The 25,556-nt window shown below is 41.4% G+C and overlaps 1 protein-coding gene across 7 annotated transcripts in view; it reads left to right on the top strand.

The window, feature by feature from the left end:
* The first annotated feature begins 410 nt into the window (after positions 1-410).
* pdlim5b (PDZ and LIM domain 5b) overlaps positions 411-25,556 on the top strand; it is a 72,171-nt gene continuing 47,025 nt past the window's right edge. For 6 of the 7 annotated variants that reach the window (XM_021602764.2, XM_036977447.1, XM_036977448.1 and 3 more), the window contains exons 1-2: positions 411-550; positions 11,531-11,636. In XM_021602764.2, coding sequence (XP_021458439.2) covers positions 11,538-11,636 — 99 coding nt within the window. In that variant the 5' untranslated portion in view covers positions 411-550; positions 11,531-11,537. Of the gene's footprint in view, positions 551-4,893; positions 4,915-11,530; positions 11,637-25,556 lie in introns of those variants that run through there. The other variant, XM_036977446.1, reaches the window with a different exon arrangement.

Below are 25,556 nucleotides of genomic sequence, written 5' to 3' on the forward strand. Positions count from 1 at the left end.
TAATTCAAATGAAACCACATTGAAATGAATACAACTGGATAGTTTATGTTTAGTCAATAACAATACACTTTATTATTAAATTCGGTATGATATTCTGATCCAATGACCTTTGACCAAGGACCTTTGGTCGATGACCTTTTTGATCATTGACATTTTACATTACCCTTTATGTAGTATGATTGCAAGTAGGCCTATAGATGATTTGTGAAACATATCTATCTATAGGCTAGGCATAGGCAGGCAGTCATTTAATTGTCTATACGTTTTTCTTCCTTTACAATTGTACAGATATTCTTAGCAAGTGGGTACAAATGTAACCCTCTTGCAAGTAAAATGTACCAATTTGATTTTAACACTCTGGAACATTGTCGCGCTTACTGAAGTAACCGGGATTGCCCGCCTACCGTGGTATGGGCCAGTCAGATGAGATAGGGCGATGCGGAAGTCATAGTTCCGTTCACTTCAGTTCAGTCTGAAACTCGTGGTAGCGGCAGAACGGTCACACGCTTTCACACCTCAACCAAACCGGCTTTGCCTCATCCACGAAAAGGTGAGCACAAAACATACAGAGGGGGACAGACACATACATTGAATGGGAAAACTATTCGAAATAGATGGATAGGAAATTGTTAGGCTACTTTTATTTTTTGTTTAAAGGAGATACGAGCTAGTGTGCGTAGTCACACCCACCCACAAAACATTAGTGGTGGAGAATACTGTAGCCAAGTTTTTATTATATATTCATAAAAAGGTTTGTTTGAAGTAATGTTTCGTTTTATAGACAATTTTAAAGGTTGATATAACATGTTATAGTTATTGAGACACTGGTGGCACAAATACACTCACTGTCCTACAAAGAGAGCAAGAGATTTGAATGTGAATTTACTGTAGCCTAATACTCGGTGTACTATTATGTAGCCAAGTACAGCAATGTAGCCTAATACTTGGCAAGGAAAGGGAACATGTTGAGATCTGTGTGAAAAATTGTGAAAGGTATTTATTTCCTTTGCATTGTACCAGAATAGGGTGTGTAAGACAGGCATGCATTGACATGAAGTTAACTTTGTTCAATATTACACTGAGCATAGTGTGCTTTGGGTACTACCAAGGCTCAGTTAAAAAAAATGAAAAACGTTGTCATGTGTCTCTAGTCCAGTTTGCATGACTGCTCTGTTGACATGAACTATAATTACAGGAGCTATTTTTAAATGTCTAATCAGTGAAGGTCAGAACTTTTGAAGCAGTTTTTTAAATTATTTTTTACATCAGGTGACAGGTGTACAGAGTAGACACATTTGTAACAATCGACAGGTATGTGTTTTTGTCATGAGCATTTCTAAACAGCCTTATGCTGGACAGAGGTTAAGCTGCTGTGGAGTTAGTTTAGAGGGAGTCTGTGTCTTGTACGGCTAACGTTTGTTTTGGACAAACTAAATAATCTACTTCTGTTTGCTAAGTGCCGACCGGCATTTCTGAGTGGATAGTGGCTTGTTTTTCATCACCCGAGGAAAACCTCATGTCCTGAAACCGCAGAAATTATCACAGGAACTTCTGAAGTTATGATGATAGTTTAGTGTGGCGTACTTAGAAAATAATCCATGCATCAACTGTGCAAACTGAACTGCAGACCTTGACCTATACCCACTATTGATTTTCACATTTGGAGAGGTTAGGAAGGAAGTCTGAGTTAAAGGTCACTCCCCATTGTTTCTGTTGTTTTGCTTCCTTAGTAAAGTGTCATATAATTAGTAGCCACCCAATTTGTTGTACTCTGAAAACATGGTTAGTGCCAGATTGTCCTCTTGGTGAACTCTAGGTTGGTGCTGTTGGGCTTGTAATTTCCCCTGAGCCCTGGACATAGTTAGCTCACCTCAGCCCTGGGTCACTTTGGAGAACGGAGAAGGGTGCCTATAATGAGTACATCAGTATGTGTGTGTCTGAGGCTGGAGGGGCGTGTGTCCTGTTGTTCTCCAGGTGTGTGACCTCCCTCCCCTCCCCTCCCCCTCCTTCTCCCTCCCCCTCCTTCTCCCTCATCTCCCCCTCCTTCTCCCTCATCTCCCCCTCCTTCTCCCTCATCTCCTTCTGTCTCACTGCTCTCCCCTCCTGGCTGCCAGTGATTCACCACTACCTGTGTTAGTCTGCCACACCTGCTCCAGGTGTGATCAGTCAGCCACATAACCAGTGGGCAAGAAGTCTGACTGAGGTAGGAGAGGGGAGGGGTGTACGGTAGAGGGCAGGTGGTGCTCTGACCCTCAGGGGTTCACCATTTACTCCCCAGGCCACAGTGTGGTATGACTGACGGCATGACTTACAGCACTGAAACATCATGTTTTGGATGACAAGGCAGTATTACTCATGAACTCCTCCCCAGCAGAACATTTGTTATCTCCCTTTTCAACTGAAATTAGTGTCCCTGTTGGATACGGATACAATGTATTGGCAATGTCTGTTTTAGAAGCTGTGTTGAATCATTGTAGTTCACATCATGCTCAACCTGTTATCTTCTATGGTGTTTACTGATGTCCCAGGAAACGGTGCTAAAAAAGCTAACATCTGTGCACGTTCCATAAGGAACCATGGGTGACAATACTTAGTCTGGAAGCAGAACCAAACCGACCTCACACTGACTTTATCTACAATAGTGGGTAATCTCACCTGCATAATGGGGCTAATTGACTAACTGCTCTTGCAACAGTGTTATGGTCTATACACTCAATCAGTCTCATTGTGTTTTTGTGTCAACGTCTAACTTGTGTGATGGGCAGAGGTCATGTGTACACATTAACCTGCAACATGGTTTAAAGTGCACTAGATGTACACATGGGCATGTGTGGACCCGTACTCACAAAGCCCTTAGTCCAACCATTTGACAGCACTTTTTCCTTCACAGAGGTGTGTGTGTGGTAGAGAGATGCCTGAGGTCTCTCTTCACCAGTCAGAGTTTTGGCGATCTCCTTCAGAACCTCTTATTCCTTCGTGGACATGAAAACTCAAAACATGAGTCTGGACTTCTGCTAGCTCACTCACTCCTGTGTCACGTCTCAACTCACAATGATTTAGTTGTTCAATAATTATACTTCTGCTTATTTTCAATGGAAAGGGAATGTAAAAATAGGCAGTGTCAAAACCAATGAAATTCAACAGCGCATGAAAGGCTCAACTGCACCATACATGCCATAATGTGTGTCTGACGATTGGTATTGTCCGTTCAGGTAAAGCAACATGGGGGTGAGTCTGAGTCAGTAGGACACACTGTTAGTTCTGTCTTGTACCCCCCCCCCCCCTCAAAGTCCTACAGTATAGTACATTCTTGACAGGTGGTTGACAAATGTGGCAGCACCAATCAGTCAAGCCCTCGGGGCTCCAGTGAAAGGCTCAGTCACTGGGTAGTGGTGTTGGATTGAGTTCCAACGTGTCCCTGGCCTTCCAGGGTGTGTCTCTGGCTCTGTCTGTTACTGCTGCTCTCTCCGCAACAGGCAGTGGCACCAGCCCAAGCACCAGCCTACAGTACTAAGCCCTATAGAGAGATCAGTCTGAAGATCTGACAGCATTTACACGGTTTTACACTGGGGATTCACTAGTTGATGGATATCGCTGGTAATCACAGTAAAATACCTTAATCACCTCAGTTTAGCTTCAAATTCAGAGATGAGCTAGTGGGTAGAAAGGTGCTTTCTAGAACCTAAAAGTTTTCTTTGGCTGTCAAAATAAGATAACCCTTTGAAGAACCCTTTTTGGTTCCAGGTAGAACCCTCTGTGGAAAGGGTTCTACATGGAACCAAAAAGGGGAAGAACTGTTTTGGAACCCTTTTTTTCCTAAGTGTATGAAACACTTAATAGAAAAAAAGATATATATTTTTTTAAGAACACCTAATTGGCCAATCAGTTGAAACATGTTAGAGACCTGGCGCTGTCGATTTTTATAACGAAGGGCATGAATTAAACAATATCTTCTTCTAGATTGTTTCTCTTTTTCTTTCATATCTCTTACTGAGTTTGTATGTTTACGGGTGGTCTGTCCTCACCATCTGTGTCTGGCCCTCTCGTCCCAGCTTACAATTACCTCATTCTGCCCCCTCCTCTCTCCTGTAACTATTCCCCAGGTCGTTGCTGTAAATGAGAACGTGTTCTCAGTCAATTTACCTGGTAAAATAACGCTTTTTACAAAAATATGTAACTTCCTGGGTGTGTCGTAGCCTGTTGTGTCAGTGAGGTGTGATGCTGCTGGCATGACTCCATATCTTTGTCCTGATCACTTTCACAAAGGACAGTTTTGATACAGGATATGGTAAGATTTGCCACAGAAATCTGAGATGTGACGTAAAAGTCATTATTATTGTGCGGAAAGATGATAAGAAGGATTTAAAAAAAAAAAAAAAAAAGAAGATTGGGCCTTAACATAGTGGGGAAAGTTTTAGATGATATCTTATCAGGAGCCAATAGTCTTCCCCTCCACCCCCTGCCCTGGACCATGTTAAAGTAGGACAGTGTTAACAACTCAGTAGTGTGTTCAGTGAAGGGAGACTTTCTCAGTTCAAAGTGTTGTTTCAGTTCACTACAAACACAGCTGGATCCTCTCTCTTTTGCTTTTACGTGGGTATAGATTTTTGGCCTACCTCACAGTCCTCGCTGGTCTCGTGACCTATGTACCTCTCCTCTCATGCCAGTGGCCTGCTCCTGTAGAGAGCTGGATCAAGAAGTAATAATTAGCTCAGTTCTACTGTCTGGAACATTGAGTGCTGTGCTATAATCTAGTCCACCTGGGCCTGTTCCACACTAACAATCGATGGAATACAAGAGGGTAGAGCCTACCAAGATGTTTTCTTGGGTCTGATTCAGATTTGTTTTTTTGGGGGGGGTAAGCAAAACCTACCGATACTGATTTATACCTGCCGATGTACTGTTTTACAGTGGGTAAGTTACAAAGTGTCATTTTCCCACACTGAATTCTCGTAAATTGCCATCCAAAAGAGCAGTTGTTAAAAGGATAATATCGGCAAACTGATATTTCGTTTGGGCTCTACAAGAGAGAGAAGTTAGAGTTATTTAGCCATCTATCTAGCCAGGTTTTGAGATGACATTGGTAGAATGACAAACAGTGGAAATTCATTCGATATAAGCTAGAATTGATCGTGGCTAGTTTTGGGGTTCCTCAGTAAACTGCTAGTCTGTAATCTATTGTTGAGGAGGAATGTTTGTTTGGGTTATGCTGGATCTACAAAGCACTCCACTTATCAGCAGTAGCCTTCCCAACTCAACTCCCACTCTTTAAATACTTGACTGCACACTACACTCCGTGTAAGCTGATGTACATGGTGGCACACACACACAAAGCTGAAATAGGCACAGCACTGTTGTGGGACGGTCTGTTTTCACCCGCTAATGATATTTAAGTTGTGGATTGATTTGTTCTTTGTGACCTCAGTAGGGAAGACACTTTTGTGAAATAAAATAAATCGGCTCTCATTTAATTTATTGTTGCTTTGAAGGTTATGTTGACACGTAAGGTTTTTTTTTTCTGGGTCTGTTTTGTTCTTATACTGAACAAAAATATAAATGCAACATGCGAGTTAGTTCATGTAGGCCTAATCTATGGATTTCACATGACTGGGTCAGGGCACAGCCATGGGAGGGCATAGGCCCACTCACTTGGGAGCCAGGTCCAGCCAATCAGAATGAGTTGTTCCCCACAAATGATTTATTACAGGCAGAAATACTCCTCATTTTCATCAGTTGTCCGGGTGACATCCACGCAGTGAAGAATGTGGAAGTCCTGGGCTGCCGTGGTTACACGTTGTCTTCGATTGTGAGTCTGGTTGGATGTACTGATAAATTCTCTAAAGCGACGTTGGAGGCAGCTTATGGTAGAGAAATGAACATTCAATTCTCTGGCAACAGAGATATTTTTTTGTTTGCTCTGGAGATGAACTGAATATACTTCAAGATTACTCAAATCCAATTACATTACTGTGTAGTTTACCAATAAAATGGTCTGACGGTGATGTGGACATACTTGGTATACATATTCCAAAAGAAATCAATGATCTCACTCCAATAAATTTGAAGAAAAAGTTAGCAAAAATAGATAAGATCTTGCTACCATGGAAAAGACTACCTGTCTATTTGTGGAAAAATCGCCCTGATTAACTCTTTAGTCAAATCAGTCTACCTATTTGCTTATGGTCTTGCCTACACCTAGTGACCTAAAATCAATAATCTAAAACAAGCCATAGGAAGTTGGTTGCAATTTCTGTTAAATCCACCAGAAAAATACAGAACAAATAATAGAACAAATATTGTTTTTAAACTCAAATATACTAATTGATAAAAAATATACACATTTTTCAATAAAATAAAAAAGGTATAACTAATGGAGTTGTCACACATGCAGTTAAAATATATAGAAATGTCTGCTGTACCCAAAATTTCAACCTAATAATTGCAGCATTACCACAAAAGTGGAAGGGGGAAGAACATTTTGAAAAATAAAGTGTACCAGTTTAATTTAAGCACCAAAAAATGTACAGCTGTGTTTTTTAACCTTTTTTATTTAACTAGGTAAGTCAGTTCAGAACAAATTCTTATTTTCATTGATGGCCTAGGAACAGTGGGTAAACTGCCTTGTTCAGGGGCAGGACGACAGATTTGTACCTTGTCAGCCCGGGGATTCCATCTTGCAACCTTTCGGTTACTAGTCCAACGCACTAACCACTAGGCTACCTGCCGTCCCAAATGCCATATGGGGCGGCAGGTAGCCTGGCGGGTAGGAGTGTTGGGCCAGTAACCGAAAGATTGCAAGATGGAATCCCCGGGCTGACAAGGTACAAATCTGTCGTCCTGCCCCTGAACAAGGCAGTTAACCCACTGTTCCCTGGGCGCCAAAGACTTGGATGTGCGGAGGGCTGCCTTAATCGACATCTCTGATTCAGAGGGGTTGGGTTAAATGCGGAAGACACTTTTCAGTTGAATGCATTCAGTTCTACAACTGACTAGGTATCCTCCTTTCTCCATGTAGATGGCAAAAGAGTTAGAAAGACACTTAAAGTCACAGTCAATCGATTTAATAATACTTTTAGCAAAAAGGTTTCTTTTAATTTAGAATCTGTAGGAACTATGAGAATAGAGAGGTTCAGAACTTGTGAAACAGCACAAATGTATGGCAAGTAGAAACCTAATATGGATGGTGTTAAGAGAGATGGGAGGGGTTGAAGGGAGGGACTAATAACAACAACTCATGTAAAATATACTGTCTCTAAAATGTACATAGGTTCAGAACTTTTTCTTTTTTCCTCATCAATACCCCATAATGATAAAGCAAAAACAGGTTTTTAGAAATGGTTTCACATTTGTTAAAAATAAAAAAAACAATATCACATTTATGTAAGTATTCAGACCCTTTACTCAGTTCTTTGCTGAAGCACCTTTTTGGTAGCGATTACAGCATCAAGTCTTTTTGGGTATGATGCTATATGCTTGGCACACCTGTATTTGGGGAGTTTCTCCCTTTCTTCTCTGCAGATCCTCTCAAGCTCTGTCAGGTGGATGGGGAGCGTTGCTGCACATCTATTTTCAAGTCTCTCCAGAGATGTTTGATCGGGTTCAAGTCCGGGCACTGGCTGGGCCACTCAAGGACATTCAGAGAATTGCCCCGAAGCCACTCCTGCGTTGTCTTGGCTGTGTGCTTAGGGTTGTTGTCTTGTTGGAAGGTGAACCTTCACCCCAATCTGAGGTCCTCAGCTCTCTGGAGCAGGTTTTCATCAAGGATTTCTCTATACTTTGCTCTGTTTGTCTTTGCCTCGATCCTGACTAGTCTCCCTGTCTATGCCGCTGAAAAACATCCCCACAGCATGATGCTGCCACCACCATGCTTCACTGTAGGGATGGTGCCAGGTTTCCTACAGACATGACGCTTGGCATTCAGGCCAAATAGTTCAATGTAGGTTTCATCAGACCAGAGAATCTTGTTTTTCATGGTCAGAGTCCTTTAGGTGCCTTTTGGCAAACTTCAAGTAGGCTGTCGTGCTTTTTACTGAGGAGTGGCTTCTGTCTGGCCAGCCTACTATAAAAGCCTGATTGGTGGGGTGCTGCAGAGATGGTTGTCTTTCTGGAAGTTTCTCCCATCTACACAGAGGAACTTTAGAGCTCTGTCAGAGTGACCATCAGGTTCTTGGTCACCTCTCTGACCAAGGCCCTTCTCCCCCTATTGCTCAGTTTGGCCAGGCATCCAGCTCTAGGAAAAGTATTGGTGGTTCCAAACATCTTCCATTTAAGAATGATGGAGGCCACTGTGTTCTTGGGGACCTTCAATGCTGTAGACATTTTTTTGGTACTCTTCCCCAGATCTGTGCCTCGACACAATCCTGTCTCGGAGCTCTACGGACAATTCCCTCAACCTAATGGTTTGGTTTTTTGCTCTGACATGCACTGTCAACTGTGGGACCTTGTATAGACAGGCATGTGCCTTTCCAAATCATGTCCAATCAATTGAATTTAGCACAGGTGGACTCCAAGTCATAGAAACATCTCAAGGATGATCAATGGAAACAGGATGCACCCAAGCTCAATTTTGAGTCTCATAGCAAAGGGTATGAATACTTATGTAAATAAGATTTTTCTGTGTTTTAGGTTTAATGAATTAGCAAAAATGTTTTAACCTGTTTTCACTTTGTCATTGTGTGTAATTTATTTTAGAATAAGGCTGTAATGTAACAAAATGTAGAAAAAGTCAAGGGGTCTGAATACTTTCCAAAGGCACTGACTTGTAAAATGGATTGTGTTCATAAAATGTATATAGTTTGTATAAGCTGGAAGTAGAAGCCTAAGTGTTCATTAGTTTACTCCAATTATTAGAGGGGTGGTATGGTTAGTGGAAAATAATAAACTAAAATATATTTTAAAAGGTGTGTGTGTGCGTACACAAAATATATGGGGGATTGGAAATGATACATATAATTATGGAAGTTCCAGTCTGCAATATTGAAGTTGGTCTACCCCACAAAAAAAAAACAAAAAAAAACAAAACAAGAAAGGACAAAAAAAAAAATCTAAACTGTGTAGAAGTTATAATGGACGTACATTCATACAGTCTTGACGGTGTCCAGCTCCAGAATATTTTTTTTGCAAACTGACGGCAAAGAAATATAAAATGAATTCTGTGCTTCCCTCCGGACCTCATTGAAGACCGACTGCAGCCCCCGGGGCAAATTTAGTTTGACACCCCTGGTATAAAACGTGCTGGTCCATCTTTTCTCTAACAAAAATAAAACTTGAATGTGTCTGTCTCTCACAGAGGAAAATATGCTTCACTTCTCTGAATAGCGGTGTTGATTCTGGTTAAGCTGCAGCGTCAAGACTTGAGACCCATGTCCAAACGTTCATATCCACTGTCTCTGCAGATGGTTTGAAAGAAGAGGGTTAAAATGTCAACCCCTGTGTAGATCAGATTTATATCACCATGTGTTATCGTTAAGTACAAATGTAACTGACTAATAACAAGACTGTAATAAAGTAAGCCCTAACTTGTATCCCATCTGGCTTCCATGGAAACGGCTGAGTCAAGCATTACGGGACACTGCAGGTATTTGGAGCTTGACAGTCTTTTGTCTTATAGTGCTCCTATTCGGTGACCCACTGAACAGCTGAGACTCGTGGGTTTGCTGACATTTTATGTTTTTCATTCAATATTAAGATGTGACCATATTTCTCTATTGAGATTTATGTCAAATGTATGTGATTTGCTTATTTTTTTACATGTTATAAAAGTACATACTCATAGTTATGCTGCTTTAAAAGTTGATACAATTGTTATCCCACTCAGAAGACAAATAGGATAAAATGCCCTATGAAAGATTGAGATTTTCACACTAGGGAGACAGCCCTTCTTTGTTTATGCCCATTCAGCATCGTTCACACCCTCTCAAGCTATATCCCCAACCCATCCATGTGAGTAAGCATGGCATTGTCCTCCAGAAAGCAGTCTCTACTTAAACCCAGCTAAATACAGGGCAGCAATGTTTTGGAGTTGCATCCACACTTGTTCAGTTGTGCATAGCTATACTGTATCTTTCCAAATATCCGGGGTAGAGGTCGACCGAGTATGATTTTTCAACGCCGATACCGATTATTGGAGGACCAAAAAAGCCGATACCGATTTTTAAATACAGTGCCTTGCGAAAGTATTCGGCCCCCTTGAACTTTGCGACCTTTTGCCACATTACAGGCTTCAAACATAAAGATATAAAACTGTATTTTTTTGTGAAGAATCAACAACAAGTGGGACACAATCATGAAGTGGAACGACATTTATTGGATATTTCAAACTTTTTTAACAAATAAAAAAATTGGGTGTGCAAAATTATTCAGCCCCTTTACTTTCAGTGCAGCAAACTCTCTCCAGAAGTTCAGTGAGGATCTCTGAATGATCCAATGTTGACCTAAATGACTAATGATGATAAATACAATCCACCTGTGTGTAATCAAGTCTCCGTATACGCACGGAAGTGCTGTTTGAATGATTGTTTACGCGCCTGCTTCTGCCTACCACCGCTCAGTCAGATACTTAGATACTTGTATGCTCAGTTAGATATGCAACACAGGACACGCTAGATAATATCTAGTAATATCATCAACCATGTGTAGTTAACTAGTGATTATGATTGATTGTTTTTTATAAGATAAGTTTAATGCTAGCTAGCAACTTACCTTGGCTCACTGCATTCGCGTAACAGGCAGTCTCCTTGTGGAGTGCAACGAGAGAGAGGCATGTCGTTATTGCATTGGACTAGTTAAATGTAAGGTTGCAAGATTGGATCCCCCGAGCTGATAAGGTGAAAATCTGTCGTTCTGCCCCTGAACGAGGCAGTTAACCCACCGTTCCTAGGCCGTCATTGAAAATAAGAATGTGTTCTTAACTGTCTTGCCTAGTTAAATAAAGGTATACAAATTAAATAAAAACAATCGGCGCCCAGAAATACCGATTTCCGATTATGAAAACTTGAAATCGGCCCTAATTAATCGGCCATTCCGATTAATCGGTCGACCTCTAATCCGGGGTAGAAAAGATGATCTACTGTATATACTGACTAGGGAAAATCTCATTCTGTTATTATAGAAGCCTGTGACATGAGTCCCGTTTGGTATGTCACCTCTCATTTCCAACCAAATCCATTATCTCAGCTAATCATGACTAGCCAGGAAGAATCCTGTCTTTCTCCCTGTATGGCTGTGCTTTCTCCACTTGGCTAAACTCATAATAAAAATGTGTGTTCATATTTACAGATCCCATACATGTTTAATTAAGGCACATGAAAGTTCACATGTTCAAGAAGGCATTGAAAAAAATAATACATATTAAAAATATATATTTAAACGGCCCTACTGTGGCGCAGGAACTAGCGTCAAACGCCTCATCCTGTAACCAATCACACATTGCAGATGGGATAACTTTTGGAGTGCTGTGTCTTCTGTATAACCCATAAAGGTCCTGATTTTATTCATGTTTTGTCTGCTTTTTTTGTTTTTGTTTCTGCAGGAGAATCATGAGCAGCAACTACAGTGTCTCCCTGGTTGGCCCCGCCCCCTGGGGCTTCAGACTGCAGGGAGGAAAGGACTTCTGTCTGCCCCTCACTATCTCACGGGTGAGTCTCTCATATGTTTTATTTATATTTTGTTGGGGGGGTGACTGAACGTGTGTGTATACCCGCTCAGTGTGAGCTTGTGCAGGGCTCTAAATTTAAAAAATAAATAATTGAGGTCACGTAGACATTTCCTACATTTTTTTTGTCCATTAAATTTATCAGAAATACATTGTAGACATTGTTAATATTGTAAATGATTATTGTAACGAATTGGCAGATTTTTAATGGAATATCTACATAGGCATACAGAGGCCCATTATTGGCAACCATCACTCCTGTGTTCCAATGGCACAGTGGATTAGCTAATCCAAGTTTATAATTTAAAAGGCTAATTGATGATTAGAAAACCCTTTAGCAATTATGTTAGCACAGCTGAAAACTGTTCTGATTTTAAAGAAGCAATAAAACATGGCATCTTTAGACAAGTTGAGTATCTGGAGCATCAGCATTTGTGGGTTCGATTACAGGCTCAAAATGGCCAGAAACAAATAACTTTCTTCTGAATCTCATCAGCCTATTATTCTTCTGAGAAATGAAGGCTATTCCATGAGATAAATTGCCAAGAAACTGAAGATCTTGTACAATGCTTTGTACTACTCCCTTCACAGAACAGTGCAAACTGGCTCTAACCAGAATAGAAAGAGGAGTGGGAGGCTCTGGTGCACAACTGAGCAAGAGGACAAGTACAATAGTGTCTAGTTTGAGAAACAGATGCGTCACAAGTCTTCAAATTCCAGCTTTATTAAATAGTAACTGCAAAACACCAGTCTCAACGTCAGCAGTGAAGAGTCGACTCCGGGAAGATCTGTGTGATAAGGTTGCACTGTAGCGTTGTTTGAGTGCCCTAGAGAAACAAGTGAGTACAGATCCGTTAGCATTATGGTTGAACCATTTCTACAGTGAAAATGGCTTACTTCTAGTCCAACCAGGTCCAAATCTCTGACCCATATTACCAGCACATCATTTTTACCTGCCGGGACTGCATTTTACATTCATAAAGCAATGTTGTGGACCGTTCTAAAACTACCATTGACGTTGCTAACCATTTGTTTACACTTTGTTCAGTCATGTTACCTCATTGGCTAGCTAGCTAACAACCTGGTAACTTTAGCAGTGTATCCAAACATGTGGGGACACAGAAAGAAAGGAAAAGGGATGGCTTTTTCAGAAGATCAATGATCGCATAAATAAATGAATGACCAATCTCTTGCATGTCTCATCACATACCTGACCTTTTTTAAAGAGTGTACACTTTATGTAATGCATCTTAATTGGAAAAGTGTGTTTATGCAATGTAGAAACTCAATGTTCCACAAATGTCATTTCAATGAAAGGTATTCATCTCAATGTTAGCTTTTATAATAAAGTAATGCATGAAGTGGAACATATTAGTTTTTAGGGCACAGAATTTATATAGGCCCAATATAGGCTGTAAAAATCTTATTTCCTGGTGCTCCTAACTTTAAGTTGGGTGCACCAGCACTACCAATTATTTATTTATTTATTTTTTCAATTTAGAGCCCTGCACAAGCTCACACTCAGACAAGTGTCCTCTCAGCCACGACACTCACCTCACAGGAATGGCATTAATGCTCACTATGCCATCTGGCTCCAGAGTGATGAAAGAGCCTGTGCTGTAGATCCAGTATGTGCCACTCACTGCTGCTTTCAACCACACAACCTCTCTTCTGACGGCTTTAACTGCAAAGGCACCTCTGACATTTTAATGGCCTCTGTAAATCTCCCTCTGTCTCTATCTTTGTGCCTCATGCCATTTTTATCTGACATATCCAAATAGCAACCATTGTATTCACATATTTCTAGAACTTTCCACCATTTCTGTGAAGAGTATAGACTTTGCTCTACCAATCGGCATGCCATTTGATATTCTGTCAGTCAGTCTGAGAAAGTGCTGGCTCTTACCTCTGTGTCTCTGGCTTTGACACAGTGGGGCTGTCTTCCTTGTCACAGAGCAATATATTAATCTGTCTCCTCTGAGTTCTCTGGAACCCTGCAGAGAAGCAGTGGTTGTGTAATATATGTCTGGGGCACCGTACGTTAGGCTGATGTCTGGCACTGGCTGGGTTCTGCCGGGTCTGGCCTGGTCTGGGGCTCGGCTGAGGGGCCTAGGCTGATATCTGGGACAGGAGAGGATCCGTACGGTGGCAGGTAGTTTTTCATATCGTCATACTGTCCTTCTCGCATCACGGTATTTGTTACTGTCTTCATACACCAGGGGATGCTAAAAACAAAAGCCCATTGGGTGTCTCTTACCAGAATGCTAACATAATTAGCACAAACTAATAGCAGATTTCAATAGAGGCTGCTAGATAAACATGCTAATGAGGTCAAACAAAAATAAATTAATTGCAAAGATGTTAAAACCAGCTCATAAAGTTATACAAGTATAGGTAGTAGCTACCTAATTTTTTGTTGTGCGTTTTGACATTTATAAGCAAATGTGAAAGAGACATTGTGCAAAATAAAACGGTTCTGACTCATGCTTGTCTGAAGGAAGAACAGTACTGGCTATGGAGCAGCATGTGTACACGCTGTGGATCTGTGTGCAGCTGTACAAATAACCCTTCCAAAGAGCTTTGACTTCTCAAACACGGCTCCCGAGTGGTGCAGCTTTCTAAAGCCTCTTGTACTGAGATGCAGTGCGTCACTACAGTTCCTGGTTCGATTGGTTCGGGTTTGACCATGGGTAGGCTGTCTTTGTAAATAAGAATTTGTTCTTAATTGACTTGCCTAGTTAAATAAAGGTTAAAAAAAATGTAAGAAAAAAACCTAAAAGATAAAACTATATGATGCCCTGTCTCCTTATTAATTCAACCACTTACTTAGAAAACTAGCAAGTTAAATCAAATACACCAGCTCCTGCTTTCTTCCGTGCTATTTACACACACATGAGGACTCAACTGTTCTGGGGAACTAAGGTAAGATTCATAATGTTAAATAATTTGACGGGTGAAATGAAAATGCAATCCGCTTTATCTCCCAAGGTATTGCTTTATCTCCCAAGGTATTGCTTTATCTCCCAAGGTATTGCTTTATCTCCCAAGGTATTGCTTTATCTCCCAAGGTATTGCTTTATCTCCCAAGGTATTGCTTTATCTCCCAAGGTATTGCTTTATCTCCCAAGGTATTGCTTTATCTCCCAAGGTATTGCTTTATCTCCCAAGGTATTGCACAAGTTGAATGCACGTATTAAAAAGTAGCTTCAAATATTTATTGAAAAAACTTCAAATAAATCGTTTGGAAGGTATTGAAAAACCATCCCGTGGCTTTTTCCAAATACCCCCTTATATGGTATATACGGTATACCGCCCAAGCCTAGTGGCAGACCTGCTGTGTGATGAATGGCTCTGCTGCTGATAAATGGTTCTGAATCACCACAGGTACACACGGTTTGTGTTGCTGCTGTGAAAAGGAGGATGGGACTCTCACTAACACTAATTATCACTTGATAGTGACTTTGCTTGGCTAATAGACAAGCCACTCTCGTCAGTGTATGACTCCAGTTAACCATTTTATACTGCTATTGCATTGGTGAATGTCTGAAGTGCCTTTGTCAATAGCAAAGCAGTATTTTGCTCTTGTACAGTATTTGCTCAGTCCCTCAGCCTTGTTACCAGTTTTGATGTAGCTCCATGTTTGTTTAGGAGATTTGCACTTCCCTGTTTTTGAAAGTGAAATTGGTAAGTGATGTTGGGGCCAGTTTCCTTATTTTCTCAGTGGAAGGAATCCCAGTATAGATGTAAAACAAAAGATATGAACTATGAAACTAAATGTGGTCGTAGCCATGTTTATCAGTTCAGGTCTGTAGAGTTACATTTCATATCTGGACATGCAACTGCTAAAACATTTTTTAATACATTTTGAAATGCAATATTCTGTTTTCAGAAAGTTGAATTTGGTATTGAAGGACGAATCACAAATCCCAATAATATCCCTGTATTTACAGTAAGACACTCAACAGTAAAGGGATGATATCTGAGCCACAAATTAGGTTTGTTTATGGAATTTTCAGTTCTTGAGCGCTTTAAATATTTATTACAGCACACATTTGAATAAATCAAGTGGGAAGAAATCCTCTGAGAAGGTGTCTGGCCAAGTTACATATCACCTCAAAGATTGATACACACTCAAATCTAAAATGTCAGCTTTGAGCTTGGTGGTTTGGCAGCATTGGGTTAATCTCACTTTGGGAATTGTCCAAGTGTCTTAGGATACTGCTTTGTGCAAACCACAGTCTGAACCGAGCGTCTGAATATGAAAACAGATAAATCATCCACTTCACAGACAACTCCGTAAATGTACATACAATGAAGTTATATGTCCCGTAGCGAATGTATGGCTGGGTCTGTTGGGCATGCATTTCTCAGACAGAATTTTATACTAATATATATTTCCTGAAGCTGGAATCCATAGCAGGATATCACAAAAAAAAACAAAGACGTTACTTCAAACAAGAACAGTGTTTTTTTTTTTTTTTTTTTTTTTTTTTTTTTTTTTTTTTCCCTTGAACATCATTACACCAGCAGAGTATGTACTCCACATTTCCTTTTTTACGCTGCGGGATGCTCATCTCTTCTGTTAAACCCCCCCCCCCCCCCCCACAAAAAAACAACAATAACAAATGCAACTGTTGGTGCTGTTTCCCCTTTTGTGGATCTCAGCTTTAAAGGTAATGCCAATTCATAAAGAATTTAAACCACAGTAAATGATTTCATTACTCTGAGAAGCACGTTGTGGGAGAGGCATTTTGTTTTGAGAGAAATACAGACAGTACTCTACTGTACATTTTACATCTTGAGGCATTTTGCATTATGGTATACATACAGTGCTGTGGGAATAGACCGATCCATTGTAGAGAATTGAAGAGGCTATAATCACAGGGGGGTGGTAGTGGCCTGGCCACCCATACAGATATACACACTGTATTTCTCAGTGTCTGTAAAAGGCTTTGTTTTCACCCATGGCCCAAACCACACACCTACTAGCCCTGTAGCTGTGTTCAGCTGGCTGGGGTAGCTCAGTTGTCAGCGTCCGTAGGCCCAGTGGAAACTGTCTGTACTGTTCTGATCTCTTTACATGGCAGGAGATAACGCGAGGACAGTTATGGAAACCATCACTCTGTATCCACCCAGGGGGAACAACACAACATAACCTGCTCCGCCACAGCCCCAATCAACATAAACACCATACTATAGTTCATCTCTACACTACAAGTACACACCATATGTTATACTTCTCCCTTTGCAGACTTTGTTTTTTAATGTGCACTAGATTTAAACTATATTTACTTAGATGCTGTAAACTGTCTGAAGTCTTTACAAGGCATCAGGGCGGTCAGTATCGGTCACATGTCTCAGATGGCCTGTCTAGCTGACCGGCTGAGTGGTCTCCCTGATGGGCCTTAAGTGGGACCTGAGACTGGCTGCTCTTCTCCTGGGGTATTTATAGTCTTATAAACGTTTCCTGAGGGCAGTTCTCGGGGCTTGTGTGAACACACAGCATCCTGACGTGTCTAACAGAATGTCCATGGCATGCTGAGTGCTAGCTATCTGTCCAGCTGGCATCAGTCATTTTAAGTGGTGTGGTGGGTGGCAGCGGTGCTTCCTGTGAAGTAGCCTCTGGACCAGGTCTCCCTGCCCTGTGTCATGTAGGCCAGTCCAGGGACACGTGGAAGGACACGGTCAGTCAGCTCAGTGACGCACCAGAGCTGCAGAGCGCCCACCACAGCACAGCCTTCTGGGAGGAAGAGGAGGTTATTTATACCCAGCACATTTATGCAGGGGAGCGAGGGGGGGAGACTGCTCTGGCGTGAAAGAAAAACGCAGCGTAGGAGAGGCCGACCCGGCACTAATAGTCTGGCTAAAAGTTTAATGATATAGGGGAAAGACGGAGGAGTATGAGCTGAGATGAGCTTTTTATTGTATGAAGGTCTATGAGAGTTGAATTACGCAAGGCTTATTTGATTGAATATATGTTTCGTAACATTTAGGCTGTTACAAATGTATAGTATAAGTTATGCTACTTGTCAAATTTATAAAAAACATACCTTATTTGCATAAGTATTCAGACCCTTCACTATGAGACTTGAAATTGAGCTCCGATTCATCCTGCTTTCATTGGTCACCCTTGATGTTTCTACAACTTGATTGTAGTCCACCTGTGGTAAATTCAATTGATTTGAAAAGGCACACCTTTCTACATAAGATCCCACAGAGCAAAAATCAAGCCATGAGGTCGAAGGAATTGTTCAGGGAGGTGACCAAGAACCCGATGGTCACTCTGACAGAGCTCTAAAGTTCCTCTGTGAACATGGGAGAACCTTCCAGAAGGACAACCATCTCTGCAGCACTCCACCAATCAGGCCTTTATGATAGGGTGGTCAGATGGAAGGCACTATTCAGTAGGCTGGGTTTCTGTACAGCACTTTGTGACATCAGCTGAAGGGCTTTATAAATACATTTGATTTGATGACAGCCCATTTGGAGTTTGCCACAAGGCACCTAAAGACTCTCAGACAATGAGAAACAAGATTCTCTGCTCTGATGAATGCCAAGTGTCAGATCTGTAGGAAACCTGGCACCATCCCTACGGTGAAGCATGGTGGTGGCAACATCATGCTGTGGGGATGTTTTTCAGTGACTGGGACTGGGAGACTAGTAAGGATCAAGGCAAAGATGAACAGATCAAAGTACAGAGATCCTTGATGAAAACCTGCTCCAGAGTGCTCAGGACGTCTGACTGGAGCGAAGGTTCACCTTCCAACAGGACAACGACCAAGCACACAGCCAAGACCACACAGGAGTGGCTTCGGGGAAAGTCTCAATGTCCTTGAGTGGCCCAGCCAGAGCCTGGACTTGAACCCTATCGAACATCTCTGGAGTGAGCTGAAAACAGCTGTGCATCAACAGTCCTCATCCGAACAGTCAGAGCTTGAGAGGATCTGCAGAGAAGAATGGGAGAAACTCTCAAAATACAGATGTGCCAAACTTGTAGCATCATACCCAAGAAGACTAGGTGCTGTAGTCGCTGCCAAAGTTGCTTCAACAAAGTACTGAGTAAAGGATCTGAATACTTATGTAAATGTTTTTTTTTTTTTTAAATATAAATGATAAAAATGTTCTAAAACCCCATAATGACAAAGCAAAACTAGGTTATTGTGTGAGGGGAATTTTAGAATAAAGCTGTAATGTAACAAAATGTGAAAAAAGTAATGGTCTGAATACTTTCCGAAAGGCACTGTATGCTGCATGATTAACTGTCGATATACAGTTAAATCTACTGTCTGCAGTTATGCCACTGTTGATGTCATTGCTCTTTCCTGTTATTATGGGATCAAGGATTTCACAACCTACAATAGGCTAAAAATGGTTTGTGGAAGTCTGACTTTTTATGTGTTTTGGAGGAGGCATGTCATGCAGGCAATACATGAGGGAGAAATACAACTTTCATAGTTCCAGAGATTTTTTAACAACCATCCATTTGAAAATAAGTTGTTTTGAATTCTGCAGCATCTCCAGTATTGAATCTCCCAGAGACTCCAAGAGAAACATTTCGTTTTGATCTTGGCATGTGGACTTAGTGGAATGTTACTGTTTTAATAAACACAAAACAGACTCTCCTTCCCTATTCCATTAACCACAGTGGGTTTGGCAGTTGAATGTTTGAAATAACCTGCCTTATTTGTTACCTGCCTTACACACTAGAACCAGGTATTTTGTGTTTTCAGTGAAAACAATGTCTGATTTATGCTTTAGAGCCATGGAACCAGAACATGTTGTCTACTACAGTAAAGATAAAGTATGCCTCTGAAACACTACAGCATTCATACTGTTTCAGTGTCAAAGCCAGTGTTACAGTGCTGTGAATGCCAATAAAATCACCAAGTTCAGGCACTGTGAAATATGTATTTTTGTACTTCTGTGGGCCATTTATTATGTTAGCTTTTCCACAGGCTGTAAAAGTGGACCTCTTGTGACCGTCATTACCGTGACGAAAAGACTTATGAGTCACTGGTGGTCAAAACAACACCGCACGATCGGTGAGCAAAGCGACAAACTGCTCTGTCATTTTTCCAGCGTGACCAGTGAACACTTCATTGGTCGGACAGTGACATTCCTGGGGCATATTTCTCCCATCACATGGCCAGCAGAGAGACGGCGATGGCATCACTGTATCATGTTTCCAGCCTTGCTTCCAGATGTTATGATCAGGAGGTATGGGCCCTGGGCTGTATGTGCTGGTCCACACTCAGTCCACTGACTGGAAATCCCATTCTGACAAAGAGCAGCGGCAGGCGCCAACATCCGCAGCTTGAGACTGCTGCTGTTTCTCTTGGAACGCGGGTGTGAAGTTGATACATAACATCCGTGCTCCAAACTCTGTAGGAGGGAGACAGCTTTCCTTTTGTGTCCCACAGCTGAAGATGGGTTTTAACTCAGACAGTGGCGTGTATTAGGGAAAGAAAGGCTTGATAATGAAGATTGGTTTAGCTGTCTTTGTATCCGCCTTATGTTGGCATTCTTCCTTCGAAGCAAAGGGAAAACTCACTTCGATACATCCCAGTCTTATTCGATGGAGACCAGAGCATGTGAGCAGAGTTGGGTGCTTGCTCAACACTTCGGCGCTCCTTGTGCCTTCCTACTGCTAAAAACCGCTCCGCACAAAACAGTTGCCGCTCCAAATTCACTCCGTTTGAATTCAAATCCCAATTTAACCGACACCCATCTATTTTTGTGACTACCTGGAGCTACCAACTGTTTTTTTAAAGTATGGAAAAGTATTTGAATAAACATGAAATGGTGAATGTAAGAAGCGAACAATTTCAAACAGGCTACATGTCATATTAAACAGGATATAAACACTAAATAGGTCAGGAGCCAGACAAGGAGCCTAATATGGAACACAAATGAATTATTTAGGGTATATTATTTCAAGGCTATAGCCTGCAAAAAATGCACTCGCAAATGCTTCACAATGTGACTCAATAGGCTGGTAAGGATGTACAGCTCTCAACATTTTAAACATCATTTTGTTGTATTACATTATTATAGTCTATAAATTGTGCATATAGGCTGACTTACTTAGAATTAAATACAAATGAAATGAAACATGACTTGGTGCCTTTTTGAATTCATTTTTAGAAACACGAGTTTGGCCAGTCTGTGGTTTCAGGCTCATGCGATGATGTCTGGAGAGCTGGTCAGCAGTTGCGAATATCCTCTCTACACCTACAGAGCCACTGGGGATGCTTAACACCCTTTTGCCCACTCTTGCCAGGCTGGGGAGAGATGCAGAGTTGTTTTTTATTTTTCTATAGGTAGGCCTAAAGGTTTTTAGGCAAAATAACCCAATCAAATCGGAAAGCTCCTTGAACGTAGGAATATGCCAGGCCTATTGGGCCAAAACCAATTATGGCCTATTTATATAGACAATTCAACAAAATGTTTTAAGATTTAAAAAAATTGTTGATAAGTGTTTCATTGTAGCAAAGTATTTATCTACCCACCTCGTTCGTTCCTTTTAGCATGTACACATGGGTATCCCGAAAGCATGCTATCTTTTTCAAATTCCACGACGATTCTCTTGCTCTTGGTCCTCCATCTTTGTAAGTCATCTTGATTTAAGCACCTGTGTTTTACCAGTTTCCTTCTGCAAATATTTAGTGAACTCCATGACAGTAGTTAAAGCAAGGAGCTATAGGAACACACAAGTAGACTAGAAATGCATGCTGGGGCAGGCACGCCCTGAGCTCGTGAAGTGAGCGCTACCGGAGTGAAAATTGGAGCGGGCGGGAAGGCAGATGCTCCAGCCTTTTGGGGATCTCGCTCCGCGCTCCAGTCAAACTGGGCACGCTCCAGCTTCGCTCACATACTCTGAGGACACAGTCAGAACCTTCTGTCCAACATACTGCTGCTGCCATCGAGGCGTTCTCTTTTTAGCATAGATTAAACACATCGATTTGCATTAGTATACACATTTAAACTCCCAATGCAAAGTTACAACTCTCTTTTCTATTTTCTGAGTTGTTACATACAACTGATCAGAATGCCAAAGTCAAGCTGGGAAAAAAACCATTTGTGGGGTGTGACGTTATATGGAGGACCCGACAAGCCAGCCTATTCCCTATAACTCCAACCAGAAATAACTTCTCAAATATAACTTCAAATTAAAACCAAATCATTTGCACTCATGACCACTGATTTCAATTCCAGTTTCAGCCAATTTACATGCAAATACTTTTAATTTATTGTTACAAACCAGATTGCAAGGTTGCTAGCCAACTAGCCTGCATAACTTTATATCTACCAGCCTGCTAATGTTACGTTATTACTGCGTGAGTTAGTTGCTATCAACACCTAGCTTAAAGCTACATTAAAGTAAACCAATGTTTTGGAAATGCATAACGCCATCTAACCAGTTATCAAATAATGTTATCTTAACCAGCAAGCCAGCCAGCCAAAGTTTATTTTAGCCATCTAGCCTAGCCGGCTAGCTAGCCTTACTAGCAAACCACCACAATCAACATATCTAAGTAGTAAGCTACTCTCTCTACTGAAATCCAAATTTACCCAGTTTCAATGATCTCCGTCGCTGCTGACTCTCACGATGTAACGGTAGGTCAGTAGGAAGCTAGAGAACAAATAGTCTAGTACAGGCAGGAACCCACAGAACACAACAAAAAAAAGCCAGCAGATATTAATTAGAGAAAGTGGAGACAGTTGAATTAGCTACCAAAGTCAAAGAAGAGCCAAGGAGAGGCCTTCAGAGGGAGAGGCTGTTTCACTGGCTGAGGAGAAGTCAACTAGCTAATCCAATGGCAATATAGTGAGGTAAATCCACATTGAAACCGGGTAAATTATCTCCATCGCTGCTGACGCTCACGATGTCACGGTAGGTCAGTAGGAAATAGAGGTTGCAGGCTTTACATTCACGCTCGGCACAGCACCTAGTTTGTCAGTCTCTTTCTGAATCCTGCCTTCCACTGGTTATACTAAGCCATCGAAGTCCTGGGGAGAAATAAGCACCGCATACAGTAGACGTGCACGGTTCCTATACCCCAATCCCCTTGCTTCAACCAAACCGTTTTTGGGCCACAAATGAGGCGTAACCCCATCCATGTGAGTATTACTGCACTATGTGGGTGTTACTGCACTATGTGGGTGTTACTGCGCTATGTGGGTGTTACTGCGCTATGTGGGTGTTACTGCGCTATGTGGGTGTTACTGCACTATGTGGGTGTTACTGCACGATCGACAAAAGACAAACTACTACAACGCTAATTTGCTCGCTCAACGACCGACACCAAGCACACAGGAGAAAAGCAGTTGCCGTTTTCTGCATTAATTTATATGGTTTCTTCTTCAGCTCCAACACTTTGTTTTGGAATGTAGTTACATGCTAGCATGGCTAGTAGCTAACGTTAGCCAGCCGGAACTAGCTAGGTAGAATCGGTTCTTCATATGACGTTGAGAAATAGTACATTGCTGGAAGTTCCAAAGAGATATGTTAATAAACATGTAAAAACGTTGGGTCAGATGTTGAGGTGGGAGCAATGTTTTATATCACAGATGTTGAGGTGGGGGCGATGTTTTATATCACAGAGATGTTGAGGTGGGAGCAATGTTTTATATCACAGAGATGTTGAGGTGGGAGCGATGCGATGTTTTATATCACAGAGATGTATGGTTACTGATTTGGCATGTAGAATCAATCATATCTGTGAGTTTTTGTGTGAAAGAATGGCCTGGATCTTTTCCTTAGTTTCTCTCCATAGACAGGACGGAGATGAAACAAGCATCTCTCTGTTAGCCAGCCCAGCCCGCTTTCTCTCAGCTGAGGAATGTAAGTCCACTATTTATTTTAAACAGTCCTACTGCGGGCTGTGGTTCTTCTCGTCTGTCTGTCATTCCACTGATGGGCCATACCTCTCCCATCAATCCCTCACTCAACCCCTGTATCACTCCGCCCAGAGACGGATTAGCTGGAAGTTCTTCATACAGAAGGCCTAGTTGTGGAGACTACAGTTATAATCTGTTTACCCCTAATCCACCGCTGGATCCAATGGGGATCTTGTTATTGTACACAACATATTATAACACCATCACCATTGAACATATTCAGTACCAGAATAGAAGACGGGCGTCCAGATCTGTCAGCGCAAATTTCGGAGCGTACACTACTGTAGAAAGTCATCAGTCAACACACTAGTCCTGGCTCCAGTACCAGTGGTTGCTCTATTAATAGGTTGTGGAGAAAACAACACCATTTAGACACTTGGATTACAAGAGTCTCAGTGCAGATCAATCAAATGTACCGAACTCCTTAGGGCAAATTTGGTGCATTTTTGCCTTTATGGTTGTGATGATAAAAAGACGACATACTGTTATGATTGATAGTGTTTTAGTTATACCCTGTGTAATCAAGGCATAATGAAGGTGTAATAGGCCAGGGTTGATTACATTCTAATCCCAACACTGTCTGCTGCTTTCCTGATGGAGTGTTTTGGGTCTGTAATCTGACAGCCATTGATGGCTTGACTTAGTTCTCACACAGTCTTAGAACTGCAGGTGGAAGTGGCTAGCTTAGTTACGGGATCGGGTTGACATTCGAGTCTGGCCTGTAGTCTGCTAGCTACACCAATGCCCGTCTCTGTGAACGTTTGTGTGTACTGTGCTTGTAGTTTTTGTTTAACTTGGCTCTTCTACTAGCCACATTTATGTATTTTCATAAAAGTTCGGAGGTTGAAGGGGCGATGATGTAGCTTGTCTCTGTTCTCATAGAGGCCATGAAATAGGTTTGGCTTTGTAATAACAGTCAAATGAGTACTAAGGAGGAATTGTTATTGTTATTTTACTGCTACTTTAATTATTTGTTACTTTATTTGTTTATTTTTCTTAACTGTATTGTTAGTTAAGGGTTTGTAAGTAAGCATTTCACTGTAAGGTATACATACACCTGTTGTATTCGGCACATGTAGCCTCTAGTGGTTCTAGTGGTTAGAGTGTTGGACTAGTAACCGGAAGGTTGCAAGTTCAAACCCCCGAGCTGACAAGGTACAAATCTGTCGTTCTGCCCCTGAACAGACAGTTAACCCACTGTTCCTAGGCCGTCATTGGAAAATAAGAATTTGTTCTTAACTGACTTGCCTAGTTAAATAAAGGTAAAATAAATAAAAATGTAACTTTTTTTTTTTTAAGTAGCACGGTTACGCTATGGTGTCCAACAAAGGGTTTGGAGTCATCCCTTGAAAATGATTCTGATCATTGAGTCTGTATAAGAAAGACGAGGTGGCAAACACATATCTTCACCGTGGTCTGGAGGGCCACACTGAAAAATAGTTCTTTTTTAAGCCCTTTGTTCTTCCCAATTTCATGATGTCCAATTGATAGTAATGATCTTGTCTCATTGCTGCAACTCCCCAATGAACTCAGGAGAGAAGGTCAAGGGCATGCGTCCTCCAAAACATGACCTGCCAAGCTGCACTGCTTCTTGACACACTGCTCATTTAACATGTAAGCCACCCGCACCAATGTGTCGAAGTAAACACCGTCCAACTGATGACGAGGTCAGCTTGCAGGCGCTCGGCCCACCACAAGGAGTCGCTAGAGCACGATGAGACAAGGACCCTCCGGGTGTGACAGCCTGGGTGACACCCTAAGTTACCTATCTTCTGTGTCAAAATTAGCAAAAAAATTGTCTTCTATTAATCGTTTTTTGAATTTTTGATACTCCTAGCTTTCATTTGGGTGATTCTTAGCAACCTGAAAGAGTGAAGAGACTGTATAAATGTAGGTCCAATATCATTTGTTTCAATTTGGTTTTAGTAATTTCTTAGGTCGTCATTGTAAGTAAGGATTTGTTCTTAACTGATTTGCCTAGTTAAATAAAAATGTCAATGTA

This window comes from Oncorhynchus mykiss, chromosome 5, assembly GCF_013265735.2.
Source record: "Oncorhynchus mykiss isolate Arlee chromosome 5, USDA_OmykA_1.1, whole genome shotgun sequence".
NCBI lineage: Eukaryota > Metazoa > Chordata > Actinopteri > Salmoniformes > Salmonidae > Oncorhynchus > Oncorhynchus mykiss.